The 18,420-nt window shown below is 45.9% G+C and overlaps 2 protein-coding genes across 7 annotated transcripts in view; one reads left to right on the top strand and one right to left on the bottom strand.

Annotated features, from left to right (window-relative positions):
* The window catches only part of LOC109908646 (retinoic acid receptor beta-like), a 94,825-nt gene extending 80,224 nt beyond the window's left edge, over positions 1-14,601 (top strand). The window contains exons 6-8 of the mRNA XM_031793185.1: positions 7,895-8,099; positions 9,064-9,222; positions 9,378-14,601. Of these exons, the coding sequence (XP_031649045.1) occupies positions 7,895-8,099; positions 9,064-9,222; positions 9,378-9,619 (606 nt within the window). The 3' untranslated portion in view covers positions 9,620-14,601. The remainder of the gene's footprint in view (positions 1-7,894; positions 8,100-9,063; positions 9,223-9,377) is intronic.
* A 173-nt stretch (positions 14,602-14,774) lies between these two features.
* Positions 14,775-18,420, bottom strand: part of LOC109907375 (DNA topoisomerase 2-beta) — a 29,939-nt gene continuing 26,293 nt past the window's right edge. For 3 of the 6 annotated variants that reach the window (XM_031793416.1, XM_031793418.1, XM_031793421.1), the window contains 5 exons: positions 18,309-18,401; positions 16,656-16,694; positions 16,186-16,326; positions 15,745-15,845; positions 14,775-15,651 (listed from right to left, as the gene is read on the bottom strand). In XM_031793416.1, coding sequence (XP_031649276.1) covers positions 15,466-15,651; positions 15,745-15,845; positions 16,186-16,326; positions 16,656-16,694; positions 18,309-18,401 — 560 coding nt within the window. In that variant the 3' untranslated portion in view covers positions 14,775-15,465. The remainder of the gene's footprint in view (positions 15,652-15,744; positions 15,846-16,185; positions 16,327-16,655; positions 16,695-18,308; positions 18,402-18,420) is intronic. The other 3 variants (XM_031793417.1, XM_031793420.1, XM_031793419.1) reach the window with 3 other exon arrangements.

Here is an 18,420-nt window from a genome sequence, read left to right as displayed (position 1 = left end):
CATAGTTACTTATGTACATAGTTAGTGCATAGTTACTTATGTACATAGTTAGTGCATTCCTATTCATTCCTATGTAGTAAGACTAGTTTTACTCCTTCCTCTGGTCCCTAATGGTTAACTGACACTGATTAAGTCACTTCTACAGGATAGTTACAATGTACATGGACATCCAAGGAGGGATAATGTAGTAGTTTACCAATCTGTGCTACAGGAAGAGTTGAGACACAGCCCTACTAATCTGTGTTCATTTTTGCAAATGTAATCACAGCAGGAATTGTGCTCGCCTGACGACACAGATTAGAGCTGTGAATCACAGCAGGAATTGTGCTCGCCTGACGAATGACACAGATTAGCGTTGTGGATCACAGCAGGAATTGTGTTTGCCTGACAAATGACACAGATTAGCGCTGTGAATCACAGCAGGAATTGTGCTCGCCTGATGAATGACACAGATTAGAGCTGTGAATCACAGCAGTAATTGTGCTCGCCTGACGAATGACACAGATTAGCGCTGTGAATCACAGCAGGAATTGTGCTTGCCTGATGAATGACACAGATTAGCGCTGTGAATCACAGCAGGAATTGTGCTCGCCTGACGAATGACACAGATTAGCGCTGTGAATCACAGCAGTAATTGTGCTCGCCTGACGAATGACATAGATTAAGATTAGCGCTGTGAATCACAGCAGGAATTGTGCTCGCCTGACGAATGACACAGATTAGCGCTGTGAATCACAGCAGGAATTGTGCTCGCCTGACGAATGACACAAATTAGCACTGTGAATCCATGCAGAAACACATAACGTACCTTTACCACACCTTTACGTACCTTTACCACATGAAAAGGTACTGTTTAGTGTGTAAAGATCTCTGATAACTGGGTTTGCTCTCTCCGTTGAGGTAGCTAGGCAATACACTAGTCAGTACGCTAGTCAGTACGCTAGTCAATACGCTAGTCAGTACGCTAGTCAATATGCTAGTCAATACGCTAGTCAGTACGCTAGGCAATACGCAAGCCACGCTAGTCAATACGCTAGTCTTTACGCTAGTCAATACGCTAGTCAATACGCTAGTCAGTACGCTAGTCAATATGCTAGTCAATACGCTAGTCAATACGCTAGTCAGTACGCTAGGCAATATGCAAGCCACTCTAGTCAATATGCTAGTCAATACGCTAGTCATTACGCTAGTCAATACGCTAGGCAATACGCAAGCCACACTAGTCAATACACTAGTCAAATACGCTAGACAATACGCTAGGCAATACGCTAGTCAATACGCTAGGCAATACGCTAGGCAATACGCTAGGCAATACGCTAGGCAATACGCTAGGCACGCTAGTCAATACGCTAGTCAATACGCTAGTCAATACGCTAGTCAATTACGCTAGTCAGTACGCTAGTCAATACGCTAGGCAATGCGCTGAAACCTCTGAACTTCCTCCCTAGAGTCTGGTCCTTAGACAATTGAAGAGAAGGTTAATTGATCCGGAAAGTCGATCAGTATGTGGAGGAGCCATCCTTAATCAGAGGACACTAGGTTAGTGTTTCAGATGTAACGGCTCCAAATCTGCAGTGAAGTTGTCTTTGCTCATATTTGTCTGGGTTGCTGTATGTTTTTCTGGAGCAGGAATCTGAAATACAGGGGAGCACATTGTTAGAAGATCGCCCCTGGCTGAGTGCTGTTTGTTTATATATTTGTTTATTTAGGAGTAGTGCAATCGCATGCTGTGATAATAAAGCCTTAGTATGAGAGAGAGAAGAGAACGAAGAGGCGGGAGAAAGAAAGAAAGAAAGAAAGGAGAGGAGAGAGGGGTGGATAGTGTCAAGCTCCAGAGCCATGTGTCTCTCTCTCTGTCTCCACAGGGCTATCCTCAGTCAGCTCCTTACCTCTCTCTCTGTCTCCACATGGTTATCCTCAGTCAGCTCCTTACCTCTCTCTCTCTGTCTCCACATGGTTATCCTCAGTCAGCTCCTTACCTCTCTCTCTGTCTCCACAGGGTTATCCTCAGTCAGCTCCTTACCTCTCTCTCTGTCTCCACATGGTTATCCTCAGTCAGCTCCTTACCTCTCTCTCTGTCTCCACATGGTTATCCTCAGTCAGCTCCTTACCTCTCTCTCTGTCTCCACAGGGTTATCCTCAGTCAGCCCCTTACCTCTCTCTCTGTCTCCACATGGTTATCCTCAGTCAGCTCCTTACCTCTCTCTCTGTCTCCACAGGGTTATCCTCAGTCAGCCCCTTACCTCTCTCTCTGTCTCCACAGGGTTATCCTCAGTCAGCCCCTTACCTCTCTCTCTGTCTCCACAGGGTTATCCTCAGTCAGCTCCTTGCCTCTCTCTCTGTCTCCACAGGGTTATCCTCAGTCAGCTCCTTGCCTCTCTCTCTGTCTCCACAGGGTTATCCTCAGTCAGCCCCTTACCTCTCTCTCTGTCTCCACATGGTTATCCTCAGTCAGCTCCTTGCCTCTCTCTCTGTCTCCACAGGGTTATCCTCAGTCAGCTCCTTGCCTCTCTCTCTGTCTCCACAGGGTTATCCTCAGTCAGCCCCTTACCTCTCTCTCTGTCTCCACATGGTTATCCTCAGTCAGCTCCTTGCCTCTCTCTCTGTCTCCACAGGGTTATCCTCAGTCAGCTCCTTGCCTCTCTCTGTCTCCACAGGGTTATCCTCAGTCAGCTCCTTGCCTGTCTCTCTCTGTCTCCACAGGGTTATCCTCAGTCAGCTCCTTGCCTCTCTCTCTGTCTCCACAGGGTTATCCTCAGTCAGCTCCTTGCCTGTCTCTCTGTCTCCACATGGTTATCCTCAGTCAGCTCCTTGCCTCTCTCTCTGTCTCCACAGGGTTATCCTCAGTCAGCTCCTTGCCTCTCTCTCTGTCTCCACAGGGTTATCCTCAGTCAGCTCCTTGCCTCTCTCTCTGTCTCCACAGGGTTATCCTCAGTCAGCCCCTTACCTCTCTCTCTGTCTCCACATGGTTATCCTCAGTCAGCCCCTTGCCTCTCTCTCTGTTTCTACAGGGTTATCCTCAGTCAGCTCCTTGCCTTTCTCTCTGTTTCTACAGGGTTATCCTCAGTCAGCTCCTTGCCTCTCTCTCTGTCTCCACAGGGTTATCCTCAGTCAGCCCCTTACCTCTCTCTCTGTCTCCACAGGGTTATCCTCAGTTAGCTCCTTGCCTCTCTCTCTGTCTCCACAGGTTATCCTCAGTCAGCTCCTTGCCTCTCTCTCTGTCTCCACAGGGTTATCCTCAGTCAGCTCCTTACCTCTCTCTCTCCTCTCATCCTCAGATCAGACCCCCCCCCCGGGTCAGCCTGACCTGAAAAGGCCCTTCTCTCTGTCTCTTTCTCTACACTGGTAGCTCACAGCACAGCAGCTACAATAGTCTCACTGTTCAGTGCCCAGGGTTAGAATCATGTATCACGGGGGTGGTATTTAATAAAGTAGTATTAAATATTTTATAGCTTTAGTCAAGTAAATGTCATGACGAATGTGATCATGATGTGACGTCTGTATATATGTTGTTCTGTCCAGAGACTGCAGTGTATTCTGAAATGGATAGATGTTATCCTACTTATCACTAGTGTTATTGGGTTTCTGGTGGTCTAGATTAGTAGTGGCTGTATCACACTATCACTTCCTGGTGTGATGAGAGCTGCTGCCACACTGTTCCGGCTGTGTGAGCGAGATAACAGGACGTGCTACTATCCCTGTGCTCTTAGCACTGATTTGCAGTAATGCTAGATGGATTTGTTTGTTATGACTAAGTGGTATTTGTCAAATGTGACAAGTCACTGGGGTTGAAGAGGTGAGAAGTTCAAGTCCTGCTCTCACAGATACACACACACACACACACACACACACACACACACACACACACACACACACACACACACACACACACACACACACACACACACACACACACACACACACACACACACACACACACACACTCACACACACACACACACACAGATACACACACACACACCTGGGTCAACGAGTGTGTGAAGAAGGAACAAACGGTGTGTGTGTGTGTGTGTGTGTGTGTGTGTGTGTGTGTGTGTGTGTGTGTGTGTGTGTGTGTGTGTGTGTGTGTGTGTGTGTGTGTGTGTGTGTGTGTGTGTGTGTGTGCTTGATGAAGAGACAGACAGTGTCAGGCTTTGAAGCCAGTTGAGTGGGCTGGCACTGACAGCTAGTGAGTGGTGTGTGTCTGTACGTGTGAGTGCACGTTGACAGTGAGTGGCAGGAGCGTCCGCAACATGAAACAGAATAAAACATGGAGGCTGGCAGAGATTCAAACACCGGCTGGCCAGACACACACACACATTGTATAGTAGAATCCAGCAGCAGGCATACAGAAACACTGTGAGGTTCCTCCTCAAGGTCATGACCATAGAGGTTGTTTCTCTCTTTAGTCTTTGTTGGCTGTGAAACTTGTCAGTCCTAGCTCCAGGTATATAGTATAACTAGTGCATGGCCTTGTCCCTAGCTTCTCTCAGTGGGCTTCATTTTGAGTTTGTCTACTCTTTCCCTCACTGTCCCTCTACTCTCCCTCACTGTCCCTCTATCCTCTTCTCTCCCTCACTGTACCTCTCTCCTCTTCTCCCCTCACTGTCCCTCTCTCCTCTTCTCTCCCTCACTGTACCTCTCTCCTCTTCTACCCTCAGGGTCCCTCTCTCCTCTTATCCCCTCACTGTCCCTCTCTCCTCTTCTCTCCCTCAGGGTCCCTCTCTCCTCTTCTCCCCTCACTGTCCCTCTCTCCTCTTCTCTCCCTCACTGTCCCTCTCTCCTCTTCTCTCCCTCACTGTCCCTCTCTCCTCTTCTCTCCCTCACTGTCCCTCTCCTCTTCTCTCCTCAGGGTCCCTCTCTCCTCTTCTCCCCTCACTGTCCCTCTCTCCTCTTCTCTCCCTCACTGTCCCTCTCTCCTCTTCTCTCCCTCACTGTCCCTCTCTCCTCTTCTCTCCCTCAGGGTCCCTCTCTCCTCTTCTCTCCCTCACTGTCCCTCTCCTCTTCTCTCCCTCAGGGTCCCTCTCTCCTCTTCTCTCCCTCACTGTCCCTCTCCTCTTCTCTCCCTCAGGGTCCCTCTCTCCTCTTCTCCCCTCACTGTCCCTCTCTCCTCTTCTCTCCCTCACTGTCCCTCTCTCCTCTTCTCTCCCTCAAGGTCCCTCTCTCCCTCACTGTCCCTCTCCTCTTCTCTCCCTCAGGGTCCCTCTCTCCTCTTCTCCTCCTCACTGTCCCTTTCTCCTCTTCTCTCCCTCAGGGTCCCTCTCTCCTCTTCTCCCGTCACTGTCCCTTTCTCCTCTTCTCTCCCTCAGGGTCCCTCTTCTCCTCCTCACTGTCCCTCTCCTCTTCTCTCCCTCAGGGTCCCTCTCTCCTCTTCTCCCCTCACTGTCCCTCTCTCCTCTTCTCTCCCTCACTGTCCCTCTCTCCTCTTCTCTCCCTCAGGGTCCCTCTCTCCTCTTCTTTCCCTCACTGTCCCTCTCCTCTTCTCCCCCTCAGGGTCCCTCTCTCCTCTTCTTTCCCTCACTGTCCCTCTCCTCTTCTCCCCTCACTGTCCTTCTTCTCTCCCTCACTGTCCCTCTCTCCTCTTCTCTCCCTCACTGTCCCTCTCCTCTTCTCTCCCTCAGGGTCCCTCTCTCCTCTTCTCCCCTCACTGTCCCTCTCTCCTCTTCTCTCCCTCACTGTCCCTCTCTCCTCTTCTCTCCCTCACTGTCCCTCTCTCCTCTTCTCTCCCTCAGGGTCCCTCTCTCCTCTTCTCTCCCTCACTGTCCCTCTCCTCTTCTCTCCCTCAGGGTCCCTCTCTCCTCTTCTCCCCTCACTGTCCCTCTCTCCTCTTCTCTCCCTCACTGTCCCTCTCCTCTTCTCTCCCTCAGGGTCCCTCTCTCCTCTTCTCCCCTCACTGTCCCTCTCTCCTCTTCTCTCCCTCACTGTCCCTCTCTCCTCTTCTCTCCCTCAGGGTCCCTCTCTCCCTCACTGTCCCTCTCCTCTTCTCTCCCTCAGGGTCCCTCTCTCCTCTTCTCCTCCTCACTGTCCCTTTCTCCTCTTCTCTCCCTCAGGGTCCCTCTCTCCTCTTCTCCCGTCACTGTCCCTTTCTCCTCTTCTCTCCCTCAGGGTCCCTCTTCTCCTCCTCACTGTCCCTCTCCTCTTCTCTCCCTCAGGGTCCCTCTCTCCTCTTCTCCCCTCACTGTCCCTCTCTCCTCTTCTCTCCCTCACTGTCCCTCTCTCCTCTTCTCTCCCTCAGGGTCCCTCTCTCCTCTTCTTTCCCTCACTGTCCCTCTCCTCTTCTCCCCCTCAGGGTCCCTCTCTCCTCTTCTTTCCCTCACTGTCCCTCTCCTCTTCTCCCCTCACTGTCCTTCTTCTCTCCCTCAGGGTCCCTCTCTCCTCTTCTCTCCCTCAGGGTCCCTCTCTCCTCTTCTCCCCTCACTGTCCTTCTTCTCTCCCTCAGGGTCCCTCTCTCCTCTTCTCTCCCTCACTGTCCCTCTCCTCTTCTCCTCCTCACTGTCCCTTTCTCCTCTTCTCTCCCTCAGGGTCCCTCTCTCCTCTTCTTCTCCTCACTGTCCCTCTCTCCTTTTCTCTCCCTCACTGTCCCTCTCTCCTCTTCTCTCCCTCACTGTCCCTCTCCTCTTCTCCTCCTCACTGTCCCTTTCTCCTCTTCTCTCCCTCAGGGTCCCTCTCTCCTCTTCTCCTCCTCACTGTCCCTTTTCCTCTTCTCTCCCTCAGGGTCCCTCTCTCCTCTTCTTCTCCTCACTGTCCCTCTCTCCTTTTCTCTCCCTCACTGTCCCTCTCTCCTCTTCTCTCCCTCACTGTCCCTCTCTCCTTCTCTCTCCCTCACTGTCCCTCTCCTCTTCTCTCCCTCAGGGTCCCTCTTTCCTCTTCTCCTCCTCACTGTCCCTTTCTCCTCTTCTCTCCCTCAGGGTCCCTCTCTCCTCTTCTCTCCCTCACTGTCCCTCTCCTCTTCTCCTCCTCACTGTCCCTTTCTCCTCTTCTCTCCCTCAGGGTCCCTCTCTCCTCTTCTCTCCCTCACTGTCCCTCTCTCCTCTTCTCTCCCTCACTGTCCCTCTCCTCTTCTCCTCCTCACTGTCCCTTTCTCCTCTTCTCTCCCTCAGGGTCCCTCTCTCCTCTTCTCTCCCTCACTGTCCCTCTCCTCTTCTCCTCCTCACTGTCCCTTTCTCCTCTTCTCTCCCTCAGGGTCCCTCTCTCCTCTTCTCTCCCTCACTGTCCCTCTCTCCTCTTCTCTCCCTCACTGTCCCTCTCCTCTTCTCCTCCTCACTGTCCCTCTCTCCTCTTCTCTCCCTCAAGGTCCCTCTCTCATCTTCTCTCCCTCACTGTCCCTCTCCTCTCTTCTCATCTCCTCTCCCATACTGCCTGCATACATAATGTATAATTCTCTCCTCTCTTCTCATCTCCTCTCCCATACTGCGTGCATACATAATGTATAATTCTCTCCTTTCCTGTCCCTCTCCTCTCTTCTCATCTCCTCTCCCATACTGCGTGCATATATAATGTATAATTCTCTCCTCTCCCATACTGCATGCATACATAATGTAAAATTCTCTCCTCTCCCATACTGCATGCATACATAATGTATAATTCTCTCCTCTCCCATACTGCGTGCATACATAATGTATAATTCTCTCCTCTCCCATACTGCGTGCATACATAATGTATAATTCTCTCCTCTCCCATACTGCATGCATACATAATGTATAATTCTCTCCTCTCCCATACTGCGTGCATACATAATGTATAATTCTCTCCTCTCCCATACTGCGTGCATACATAATGTATAATTCTCTCCTCTCCCATACTGCATGCATACATAATGTATAATTCTCTCCTCTCCCATACTGCATGCATACATAATGTATAATTCTCTCCTCTCCTGTCCCCTGTCATATAGATTCTGCGTATCTGTACGCGGTACACTCCTGACCAGGACACCATGACGTTCTCAGACGGGCTGACCCTGAACCGGACCCAGATGCACAACGCAGGCTTCGGCCCGCTCACCGACCTGGTGTTCACCTTCGCCCACCAGCTGCTGCCTATGGAGATGGACGACACAGAGACAGGCCTGCTCAGTGCCATCTGCCTCATCTCTGGAGGTACACTACACCTTCTTCACTTTCTTTCTGCAACACATCTGATACACATCTGATACAGTGGTCAGTGACAGAGACGGAGAGGTGATGTGTGTGTGTGTGTGTGTGTGTGTGTGTGTGTGTGTGTGTGTGTGTGTGTGTGTGTGTGTGTGTGTGTGTGTGTGTGTGTGTGTGTGTGTGTGTGTGTGTGTGTGTGTGTGTGTGTGTGTGTGTGTGTGTGTGTGTGTGTGTGTGTGTGTGTGTGGAACTGTTCCGTTCAACCTGTTTCAGCACACAACACACCAGACAGTAGTGCTCCCTCAGCTGGGACACGGCAGACATGAATTCAAACACACACACAGTGATCTCTGCATTCTGGCATAATGCAGTTATAAATAGTCTGACACACGCTCCTCCCCTGCGGTGTATAACTGGTGTATTGGGGAAGGTTTCCATTCCAAGGTGTGAATCCCCAGAGCCTTGCCATATATTGCATGTTGTTGTATAATCCCCAGGGGAAGAACTAAGCACTCTGCTGTGTCTCTCAGTAATGTGACTCTGTGACTGGCAGGCCTCAGGTCCTACAGCAGGAGCTGGTGCTTTCAACGCACTCACACACTGACCCCAAATGGACTGAAGTGGTACTGCAAGCTTTACAAGTCATAATGTCAAAATTAAATTATACAAATGCCATATAGGACTCCTGACTTTAGAGAACTGTGCGATATTGAATACAAAGAAGTTGGTGGAATTTGGTTTATTTTTGGTCCATTTTTGACACCCTTTTAATGTTCCATGGAAACTGTTCCAGTCGGATTACTTCTAACCAAGTTTCTCCACAATTACAGCACAGCTCCTTTTATGCCAAACTATATCAAAGTCGAAGCTCAGGGGCCTATGGCCTGGTAAAGGCTACGTGTTGCCCTACTCTATGACTCTGCTGTGTCTTTCCAACTCCTTAGTCATACATATCCTGTCTCTCTCTCAGACCGGCAGGACCTGGAGGAGCCCTCTAAGGTCGACCAGCTCCAGGAGCCTCTACTGGAAGCTCTGAAGATCTACGTGCGGAAGAGGAGGCCCAGCAAGCCACACATGTTCCCCAAGGCCCTGATGAAGATCACTGACCTCCGCAGCATCAGCGCCAAAGGTACAGACAGAGACTCATATACTAATGCAACTGAGTAGAAATGAGTACACTATAGATTCAATAGCATTTCAGTAGGCAAACTTTGTACACAGATGCCCTATAAAATAGTTTAGCAATATGTTTGTTTTGCAATATGTCCTTTCCTCTCCCTCCAGGTGCGGAGCGGGTCATCTCGCTGAAGATGGAGATCCCTGGCTCCATGCCTCCTCTGATCCAGGAGATGCTGGAGAACTCAGAGGGACAAGATGGCCAGAGCAGCACCCAGGGCGAGGATGGCAGCAGCCCCAAGAAGGGCACCCCTAAGGGGGGTACGGGGGGTAAACCCTCCCCTCTGTCCCCTGACCCCTCAGACAGCGATGGGCCCACAGTGGCCCCTGAGGAGGAAGAGGACCCCTAGGTCCCCGTGGAACTCAAGGGCCTCTCAGACAGACACTCTATCTGACATTCCTTTGCACAAAAAAAACTAAAAATAGGTCGACAGCCAGGCATGGTGGACCCCCTCTCCTCCTCCCCTCAGGCCTTCGGTCCCTTGGTGACCACCAACACCTTTGCTTGTTCTTATGTTTTCCTTTATGTTTGTTTTTTCCTTCTCTCTCTTTATCTCTTCATTTCCTCTTAAAAAACGACAGCACTAAGGCCTAAAAGGACCAGTTGTTGGTTTGTGTATAATTATAAATTGATTGAGGTTGTGTCTCGGGACTAGGGTGTGATTGGTTGAGTTGGGTTTGACCCCGTCTGGCCACACCCACTTACCTGTACACAAAGGTCATAGGTCATCCTCCTCAGGTCTCCTGTGTAAATTCATCCCTGCATGACGGGCTTGCCGAGTTTAATGCGTGGTTATAATCTCCCTCTCTCTCTCTCTCATATTGTTGAATACATTGTACATACCATTGTATGGTTAGAAATCTCTGTTTCTATGATGAATTTTGTGGTGCTTTTTTCATTGTCTTAAATATTATAGTTTGAGGCGAAAGAGTACGTACATGACAAGGTTTAAAGGGGGGCCTAAAATATAAGGTCCTATACAAAAACAGTTACATAGAATGTTCTTGCATATAGACAGTCTGGAAGACTAATACTTTATATTTGTTCCTATATTTAATGTTTGTTTTTTGGTCTTTTATGACTCTTTATGTTGATGTCTCGTTGAGTGTACATTGCATTCACCATAAAGCCCGTTAGAGGTTTCTCTCCCGTATCAGCGGCTGCATCTCTTCAGCTGTTTCCTCAAGGGGGGAAGCCAGACTGTAGAGGCCATAGATATACAATGACTAGATTGAATCTAGATGTTCAATTACTAGATTGGATCTGTCTACCGCAGATAACAGCTTGTAATGTAATGTACAGGGTTTCTGAGGCTAAAAGGCTTCTGAGATTTTATCAGAAAATGACATTCCAAGAGACAAACCAAGCAGTCTTAACCAGTGAAATCTCTCTGCTTAAAGATAAGGGTTGAGCAACACTCATTGACAAAGACTTTACTTAACCCAAACTTGCACCACTGAGAAACTTGTTTTAAGATGAATTTGGTTATACAGTATATTTGAAGTTCCCTCGCAATTCTCTTGAAAATTCTCCACCATCTATGCAGAGAAATGCATTCGTATTATAGTAAAAATCTAAATTGTTTCTCTGATGCAGTTTCAATCTAGTAAGTGTACATTTATGGCTAACGACAACTACAAGCATCTGGGCAACACAAAACGCACATTGGGTTCTGGTCCAGGGAGTCCTGTACCCCCAGAATCACTACCTACCCCTTATATACATACAGAAGGGTCTTGTTTTGGCAGTAAAACACAGGGACAATGCAATCCTTAAAAATACATATCCATGAGCTAACCACATGGCCGGGAAGATTGTACACTAGACTAATGTCTGGGATTCTAGACCCCACTAGGCATTCCTAGTTCTACAGACAGAATGACTGACTGTTGCCTTGTTCCTCAGGCGGTCTCGTGCAAAACCACAGTGATGCAAATGAGATTCTTTACATATGACCCTTAGCCCCTAAAACGTGCAGTAAGCTCGGGTAGTGTTCATTCGGGGTGTTCAGATAGAACTATATTATGTAGACATGCGCTTCTCTGTCATGTAGAATAGGGAATCATGTCAGTTCTGTAACAAGACATTTCTATCTGTAACGTTACCTCCTGAATGCAGCAGTGTTTTCTGTCCCACATCGGCCACTGCAACAGCCCTCCTGATCTTATGAATATATTCTTAGTAAAGCTGTTTTTCATCAGCACCTAAGGGATAGATTCAATCCGTAGCGCTGAAGATCTGCTGTATACTGGGATTCAAATTTAAAGGCAACGTTCCCGCGTTTACAGAGACTGCATTCACGTTAATCGCTGCATATGTCGGCTCAATTGGAAATGACCTTTAACTTTCAATTGCGTTGTATACCACTGATATGAGAATTCTGTTCTCCTGTTCATTAACCAACTCAATTTCATTACTCAGTCTGCCCTATCAGGATTTCTATGATACTGATAGACATGAAACAGACAGAGGCCCAGTCTACAATAGTTAAATGTTTATTCACGGAACGTTCTGACGTGCACAGTACAAAGACCTTCAATTTATAGTGACACACATACTTCCACACAAACCATCAAACCCGCCCACCAATAGAGATTAGGGGAGTCCGTGAGAATAGCATCTTCCTGCCCTCCCCTAAGATAGGGAGAGACCTGGGACTGGCAAGTTCTCAGTGTCCCAGCCAAGGTCGACCCCGAATCTGGCTCAGACAGACAGTCTGTTATCAGAATACTAGACACATTGTCCCCAAAACGTTGATTCTGACTAAGAACTACACTCCAGGTTATATTATTATTCCACTGACTAAAACCACACACAGTATTATAATAATCTAATGATTCTAACACTTACACACATGCATTATAATAATCTAATGATTCAAAACAATTTCATACAATCACATGGTTTCAGACTTATGGTTTCAGGAGTGTAATATTCTAATCATTTATTAAAACACATTTCCTTATCAACCGCAGATCTTCACCTCTATGGATTGAATCTAGCCATAAATCACTGAATAGGATTTGGACACTATTTAGAAAGTTAATAGCCTAGACACATTGAATATTACTCAGTTTGTTCCTTTGTTGTGAAGTGAAACAGAGTGATATTCAGTGTGGAAGCCAGGCTAGGAAGTTAATACTCCAGCCAGGAAGAACTAGGACCTCTTCAGGCCCTTATCACCTGTCCTAGCAAGGATAAGGATAGATAATATTGTTTACTCAGATGTTGACTCGTTACTCAACTGTAGCACAAAGGCATTAATTCTCATAGCACTTAAAAATCTTGAATCTTGAATATGTAGCCAATACAATGTTAAGGGTGATGGTCATATAGAATATTCTTTCTCACTCTTATGGGTAATAATAATTTGGCATAAACTATGGGTGATTATTGAGTTCATCACAGAGGTATACTGATCAGAAGGTTCTTTATTCTGAATGGAGGCAAAAGTCATTGATGAACCACAAGGGAATAGATGACCACTATAGTCAGTCAGCTAGAACCAAGGTTAGGGTCAATTCCAATTTAATTCTTCCAGTTTATGAATGGACTGACTTGATATGGAATTGACCCCAACCCTGGCTAGAACCCTCCAGAAACATCTCACACACAACCATCTCCTCCATATCTGTCCCACACATACATATCTTAAGGGGAAAACAAAACTGTCTCAGTTTACCATGTTTGAATGTGAATATGTTGTTGAGGAGTTACATAGGAATGATATGCAGTGTTAAAGGAATACTTACTTTAAAGCAGCGTTTCGTCAAATTAATTGCATCTCATAGTATGTTTGGAAAAAAGGAAATACTCTCTTTCCCTCTCTGTCAGGGAGAGAAGAATGTAGGGGGAAACAATCCTGGTGGCTCATCACAAGACCAGAGTGGGTGAATCTCAATAGTCTTCCCTACATTCCTATCCAACTTCTCAAAACACATTGACGGAAAGGGTGCAGAACCTCAGACGTTCTCCGCCAATGTGTGTTGTTGAGGAGGTGAGGAATCAACAAAAAACGTTTAGAGTTTTACCCTGAGTTATTTCACAGCTGAAGAATGTCTACATCCAACTCCCTAAAGTGTCGCTGCCTACCGGCAACAGGTGACACGGCAGGGAACTCGATCCATTCCACAATACTGAATTTACTACGTTGATTTCTGTTGAATGTTGTACCGATGTAACTGTTAATATTTACTACTATCTCACTGCAGACTTCTCCATGTATTAGATGGTGTGTGTGTGTAGTGTGCATTGCATTTCAATGAATGGCAGCGCTTAGCTACCTGACCTCTGAGCTTCATCTCATAGCCAGCCCCTCTTGGGTAGCAGCTGCTCACCTCCACACCAAGTGGTCCACCAAGTGGACTCAGAACCTGAGCATGGTTCACAAAATTCCAGAACTGTTCCCAAAATGCCCTTTTTTTTTTAAAGGAATCACGGTTGGAGGTTTTTCGGAATCTGGAGGTGATAAGCTAAAGGAAATTCCAACGTGGAACACTTTTTGCTTTGTTTTTTAAATTTTAAATCCTAGTTGCCCCCAATGTCATCGATGATCAAACGACAGAGATGCTTTCCGCTCTTTAGTTGGAATGCCAAGCAGCTGTCACAATCAACCAATCAACTGACAGCAATTTAGTTAAGTCAATAACGGAATAAGATCAATAGATGTGGATCGCGTTCAGGACGGGAGCAATTTACTAAACATCGCAGATAGAAATACACTGAATAGAGCTAGCATGAATAGAGCTACCATACTCTACAAATCAGTGGTGTATGTTCTACGCAACATATTTCTATCCGAATGTACCACAATGCTGTGTGCCCTACTGAACGGGGCTCATGATCCAACTATTCCGTAGAAGCCAGAGAGAACATGATTGTGAACCTCAAATTTCACCAACGAAGCAGCTCTGTTGTTATGCCTGTTCAAAAAGTGTCAATGTTCAAAAGTTGAACATTTACAGATAATGTATGATTGCCATTGTTATGAGAAAAATATCATTGTCATCATATATGCAGTGTTGTATAGTTATTATGAAGAGACATGATCAAATTATGGTTGAGGTTTCTTTGGCTTACTGGACTTGAGGGTGGGCGGGGCAGCAGGGAGGGGTTGTCATGGTGATAATACATTTACCCAGAACCTCCTGCTGGCCTGGTGGGAAGAGGGCAGGAAGTCCTTATACAGAGTTTTACAGTGAGCTTCTATCTTGTTTTCATTCTCCATTTTCAATAGTCTGTACATTAACAATGCTTTTTATGTTAATATACTGTTTAACTTTACCATGAAATGTCCTGGCAAAGTAATACAAATATATTTATTTTAAAATACATAATGCGTGGATGTATTATAACCGGAATATTTAGATTTACTGTAACCTCGAAGCCTTGAATACTGTGTGTGTGTATATATCATGTTCCTAAGGTTCTGCTCTGCAGGAAATAGAGTGAAGTTAATTAAGAAAATCACATTCAAAAGGACAGAAAACCCAACGGCCAGAGAATAATTTACATTTCATTGTTTACTTCCAAGTTCTTGTTCAAAAAGGTACATTGTCTCGTTGACTTTTTAACAGTTAAAATGTGCTGAAGCACCGCGTTCCTAACTTCTAAAAGCTGCTTAGGACAAATACAGAACATTTCCATGGTAATAATAAAAAACAAAATTGTATTGTATGTATAATAAAAAGTGTAAAACACCTACACAGTAGAAAGCATTAAACGTCACCATTAAAATAAAATAAAAGAGGGGGGGGGGGGGGATGTACAAAAGTCTGCAGCACGGGTATTTCCACGAGCGTGTGTCTGGTCCTGGTTGAATACTTCAAAACGAAATCCTTCCTTTCTACTTTGAAATAATCACTGATCGGACATGACTGGATAGGTACACCACCACTGCTTCCACCTATCCCCCACATCTCAGATGATTTATTCTAGGAAGTGAAGAAGGAAGGATGCACGTTAAAATTACTCAAGCGGTGTGTAAATAGCTCTGTTCAAATTGTTTAAAAATCTGTCCTTCCTGATTTCCTAGAGGTGGTCACAGAGCATAAGTGATTGGATAGGTGACAGCAAGGGTACCAACCTATTACTTTCCCCAGTCCAACCAATGAAGATCTGTGATTACTACAAGGGAGGGAGGAAGCATTTAAATAGCACTGGAACAGAGCCTGTGTGTGGGAGGGATTCCATGGTCTACTCAAACATGTCGTACTGATCATCGTCTGACCCTGACTCAGCAAAGTACTTCACTTCCTTCTTGGCCCTGCCTCTGCCCGGTCGTTCTCGGGACGCCACACTGGATTGGCTGAAACGGTTGGAGTCCACATCATCATCATCTGACATGGGGGGTGGGGTCACGGCTACTTTCTTTGATGGCTTCTACACAGGGGGAAGACAAGAGATTACAGTCTCTGTTTTTTCAGTATCTTCCTATATCCTACATGATTAAATGACACACACTCTCTCTCTTACCCTGCTGGCAGGGGTTTTGGGTGCTTTCCCAGGTGTCTTCTTGGGACTGAAATCATCCTCTTCAGATCCAGACTGCTTCCTCTTCCTCCCTCCACTTTTACCTGCACAGGTCAGGAGAAACACACCCAGGTTACACTCAGAACAGATTATATGTTCAGAGAACAAGCTACAGTCCAGGGGTTTTCAACATTTCGGTCCTGAAGAGCTACTGGGTGTGCAGGCTTTCATTCAATCCCTGCAGTAACACACCTGATTCAGAGTGAAGAGGAAGAAGTGAATATTTTAAAACAGACGTGCTAAGAGCTGGATTATAACCCTGCACAGCCAGAAGCTCTCCAGGATCGGAGTTGGAGACCCCTGTTATACACTGTCAATCTTCAATATCCATTAAAATTGTATGGTGACTGATTCTCCACTGGTCATTGGGAGGTCAGCCTGTACCTTTGAGTGCTGGTGAAGGCTTCTTGGAGCCGGTATCGGAGTCAGAGTCCCAGACAGATGTGTCAAGCTTCTGTTTTGGTGGCGTTTTGGGCGTTGGTGCTTTCCTGGGTTTGAGAGCTGCATCCGACAGCTTCTTAGCTGCTGTGAGTAACAGAGTGAGCCAGTCAATATCAGCAAGACACCATGAGCGCATCTAAAAGGCACCCTACTCCCTATATAGTGCACTACATTCAGCAGCATCAACATTATCAGTATCTTTTTAACCCCCCTTGGTAGTGAGATTTGCATTAGTGCTCCTTCTAGTGGCAGATGGAGTTAGAGTCATAGATCAACCTGTCCTCAGGGAAATTCGTAAGATTTGAGTCCCTCCATTTAGTATATAATATGTTACGTTAAGAATGTAATAGCGGCCATAAAATATTATATGAATTGGAGGACGTAATGTATCATATACATCTTGAAGGACTTACAGTATTGTGCGTCTTGTTGAGACCGGGCTGCTTCTTGTCCTAATGACAAAGGTTAGGAGAATTCCCATAGAAGGTAATGAGAATTAGGTTATGGTTAGGAAAAGGGCTAGGGGAAGGGGTAGCTAAAATGCCACAACCTTTGGGTTGCTAGACGGTCGCGGTATACACCCACCCATCCTCCCCATCGTTCTGTTTTAAGTAACTAACCATTATTTAGTATGAAATGTAACATTACACACAGTTGAAGTCAAAAGTTTACATACACTTAGGTTGGAGTCATTAAAACCCGTTTTTCAACCACTCCACAAATTTCTTCATTAAAACCCGTTTTTCAACCACTCCACAAATTTCTTGTTAACAAACTATTGTTTTGGCAAGTTGAGTTAGGACATCTACTTTGTGCATAACACTAGTAATCTTTCCAACAATTGTTTACAGACAGATTATTTCACTTATAATTCACTGTATCATAATTCCAGTGGGTCAGAAGTTTACATACATAAGTTGACTGTGCCTTTAAACAGCTTGGAAAATTCCAGAAAATGATGTCATGGCTTTAGAAGCTTCTGATAGGTTAATTGACATCAGTTGAGTCAATTGGAGGTGTACCTGTGAATGTATTTCAAAGCCTACCTTCAAACTCAGTACCTCTATGCTTGACATCATGAGAAAATCAAAAGAAAGACGTCAAAAAACTAATTGTAGACCTCCACAAGTCTGGTTCATCCTTGGGAGCAATTTCCAAATGCCTGAAGGCACCACGTTCGTTTGTACAAACAATAGTATGCAAGTATAAACACCATGGGACCACACACCCGTCATACCGCCCAAGCATACTTCCAAAGTTGTGGCAAAATGGCTTAAGGACAACAAGGTCAAGGTATTAGAGTGGCCATCACAAAGCCCTGACCTCAATACCATAGAACATTTGTGGGCAGGACTGAAAAAGCGTGTGCGAGGAAGGAGGCATACAAACCTGACTCAGTTACACCAGTTGTCAGGAGGAATGGGCCAAAATTCACCCAACGTATTGTGGGACGCTTGTGGAAGGCCACCCGAAACGTTTGACCCAAGTGAAACAATTTAAAGGCAATGCTACCAAATACTAATTGAGTAAACCTGACACACTGGGAATGTGATGAAAGAAATCAAATAGGAAATAAATCACGCTTATTCTGACATTTCACATTCTTAAAATAAAGTGGTGATCCTAACTGACCTAAGACAGGGAATTTTACATTCTTAAAATAAAGTGGTGATCCTAACTGACCTAAGACAGGGAATTTTACATTCTTAAAATAAAGTGGTGATCCTAACTGACGTAAGACAGGGAATTTTACATTCTTAAAATAAAGTGGTGATCCTAACTGACGTAAGACAGGGAATTTTACATTCTTAAAATAAAGTGGTGATCCTAACTGACCTAAGACAGGGAATTTTACATTCTTAAAATAAAGTGGTCATTCTAATTGACCTAAGACAGGGAATTTTTACTAGGATTAAATGTCAGGAATTGTGAATGTATTTGGCTAAGGTGTATGTAAACGTCTGACTTCAACTGTACAGTATCATACTGAATGGAGGTAGACAAATACGTCTGTTTAATGTGGCCAGGCTGTAGATGGGAGATTTTTATATTGTTCTGTGTGTTACCTTTCTTAGCTGGGACAGGTTTGTCGAAGGCAGAGCTGCTGGAGTATGAGGAGAAGGCCTTGTCTTCCTCGTCACTGTCCAACTTCAGATCGTCTGGAAGAGAAGAGTAACA

The sequence above is a fragment of the Oncorhynchus kisutch genome, linkage group LG17 (genome assembly GCF_002021735.2).
Source record: "Oncorhynchus kisutch isolate 150728-3 linkage group LG17, Okis_V2, whole genome shotgun sequence".
NCBI lineage: Eukaryota > Metazoa > Chordata > Actinopteri > Salmoniformes > Salmonidae > Oncorhynchus > Oncorhynchus kisutch.
The sequence above is the reverse complement of the archived record's forward strand: the minus strand, read 5'-3'. Positions and strand labels throughout refer to the sequence as shown.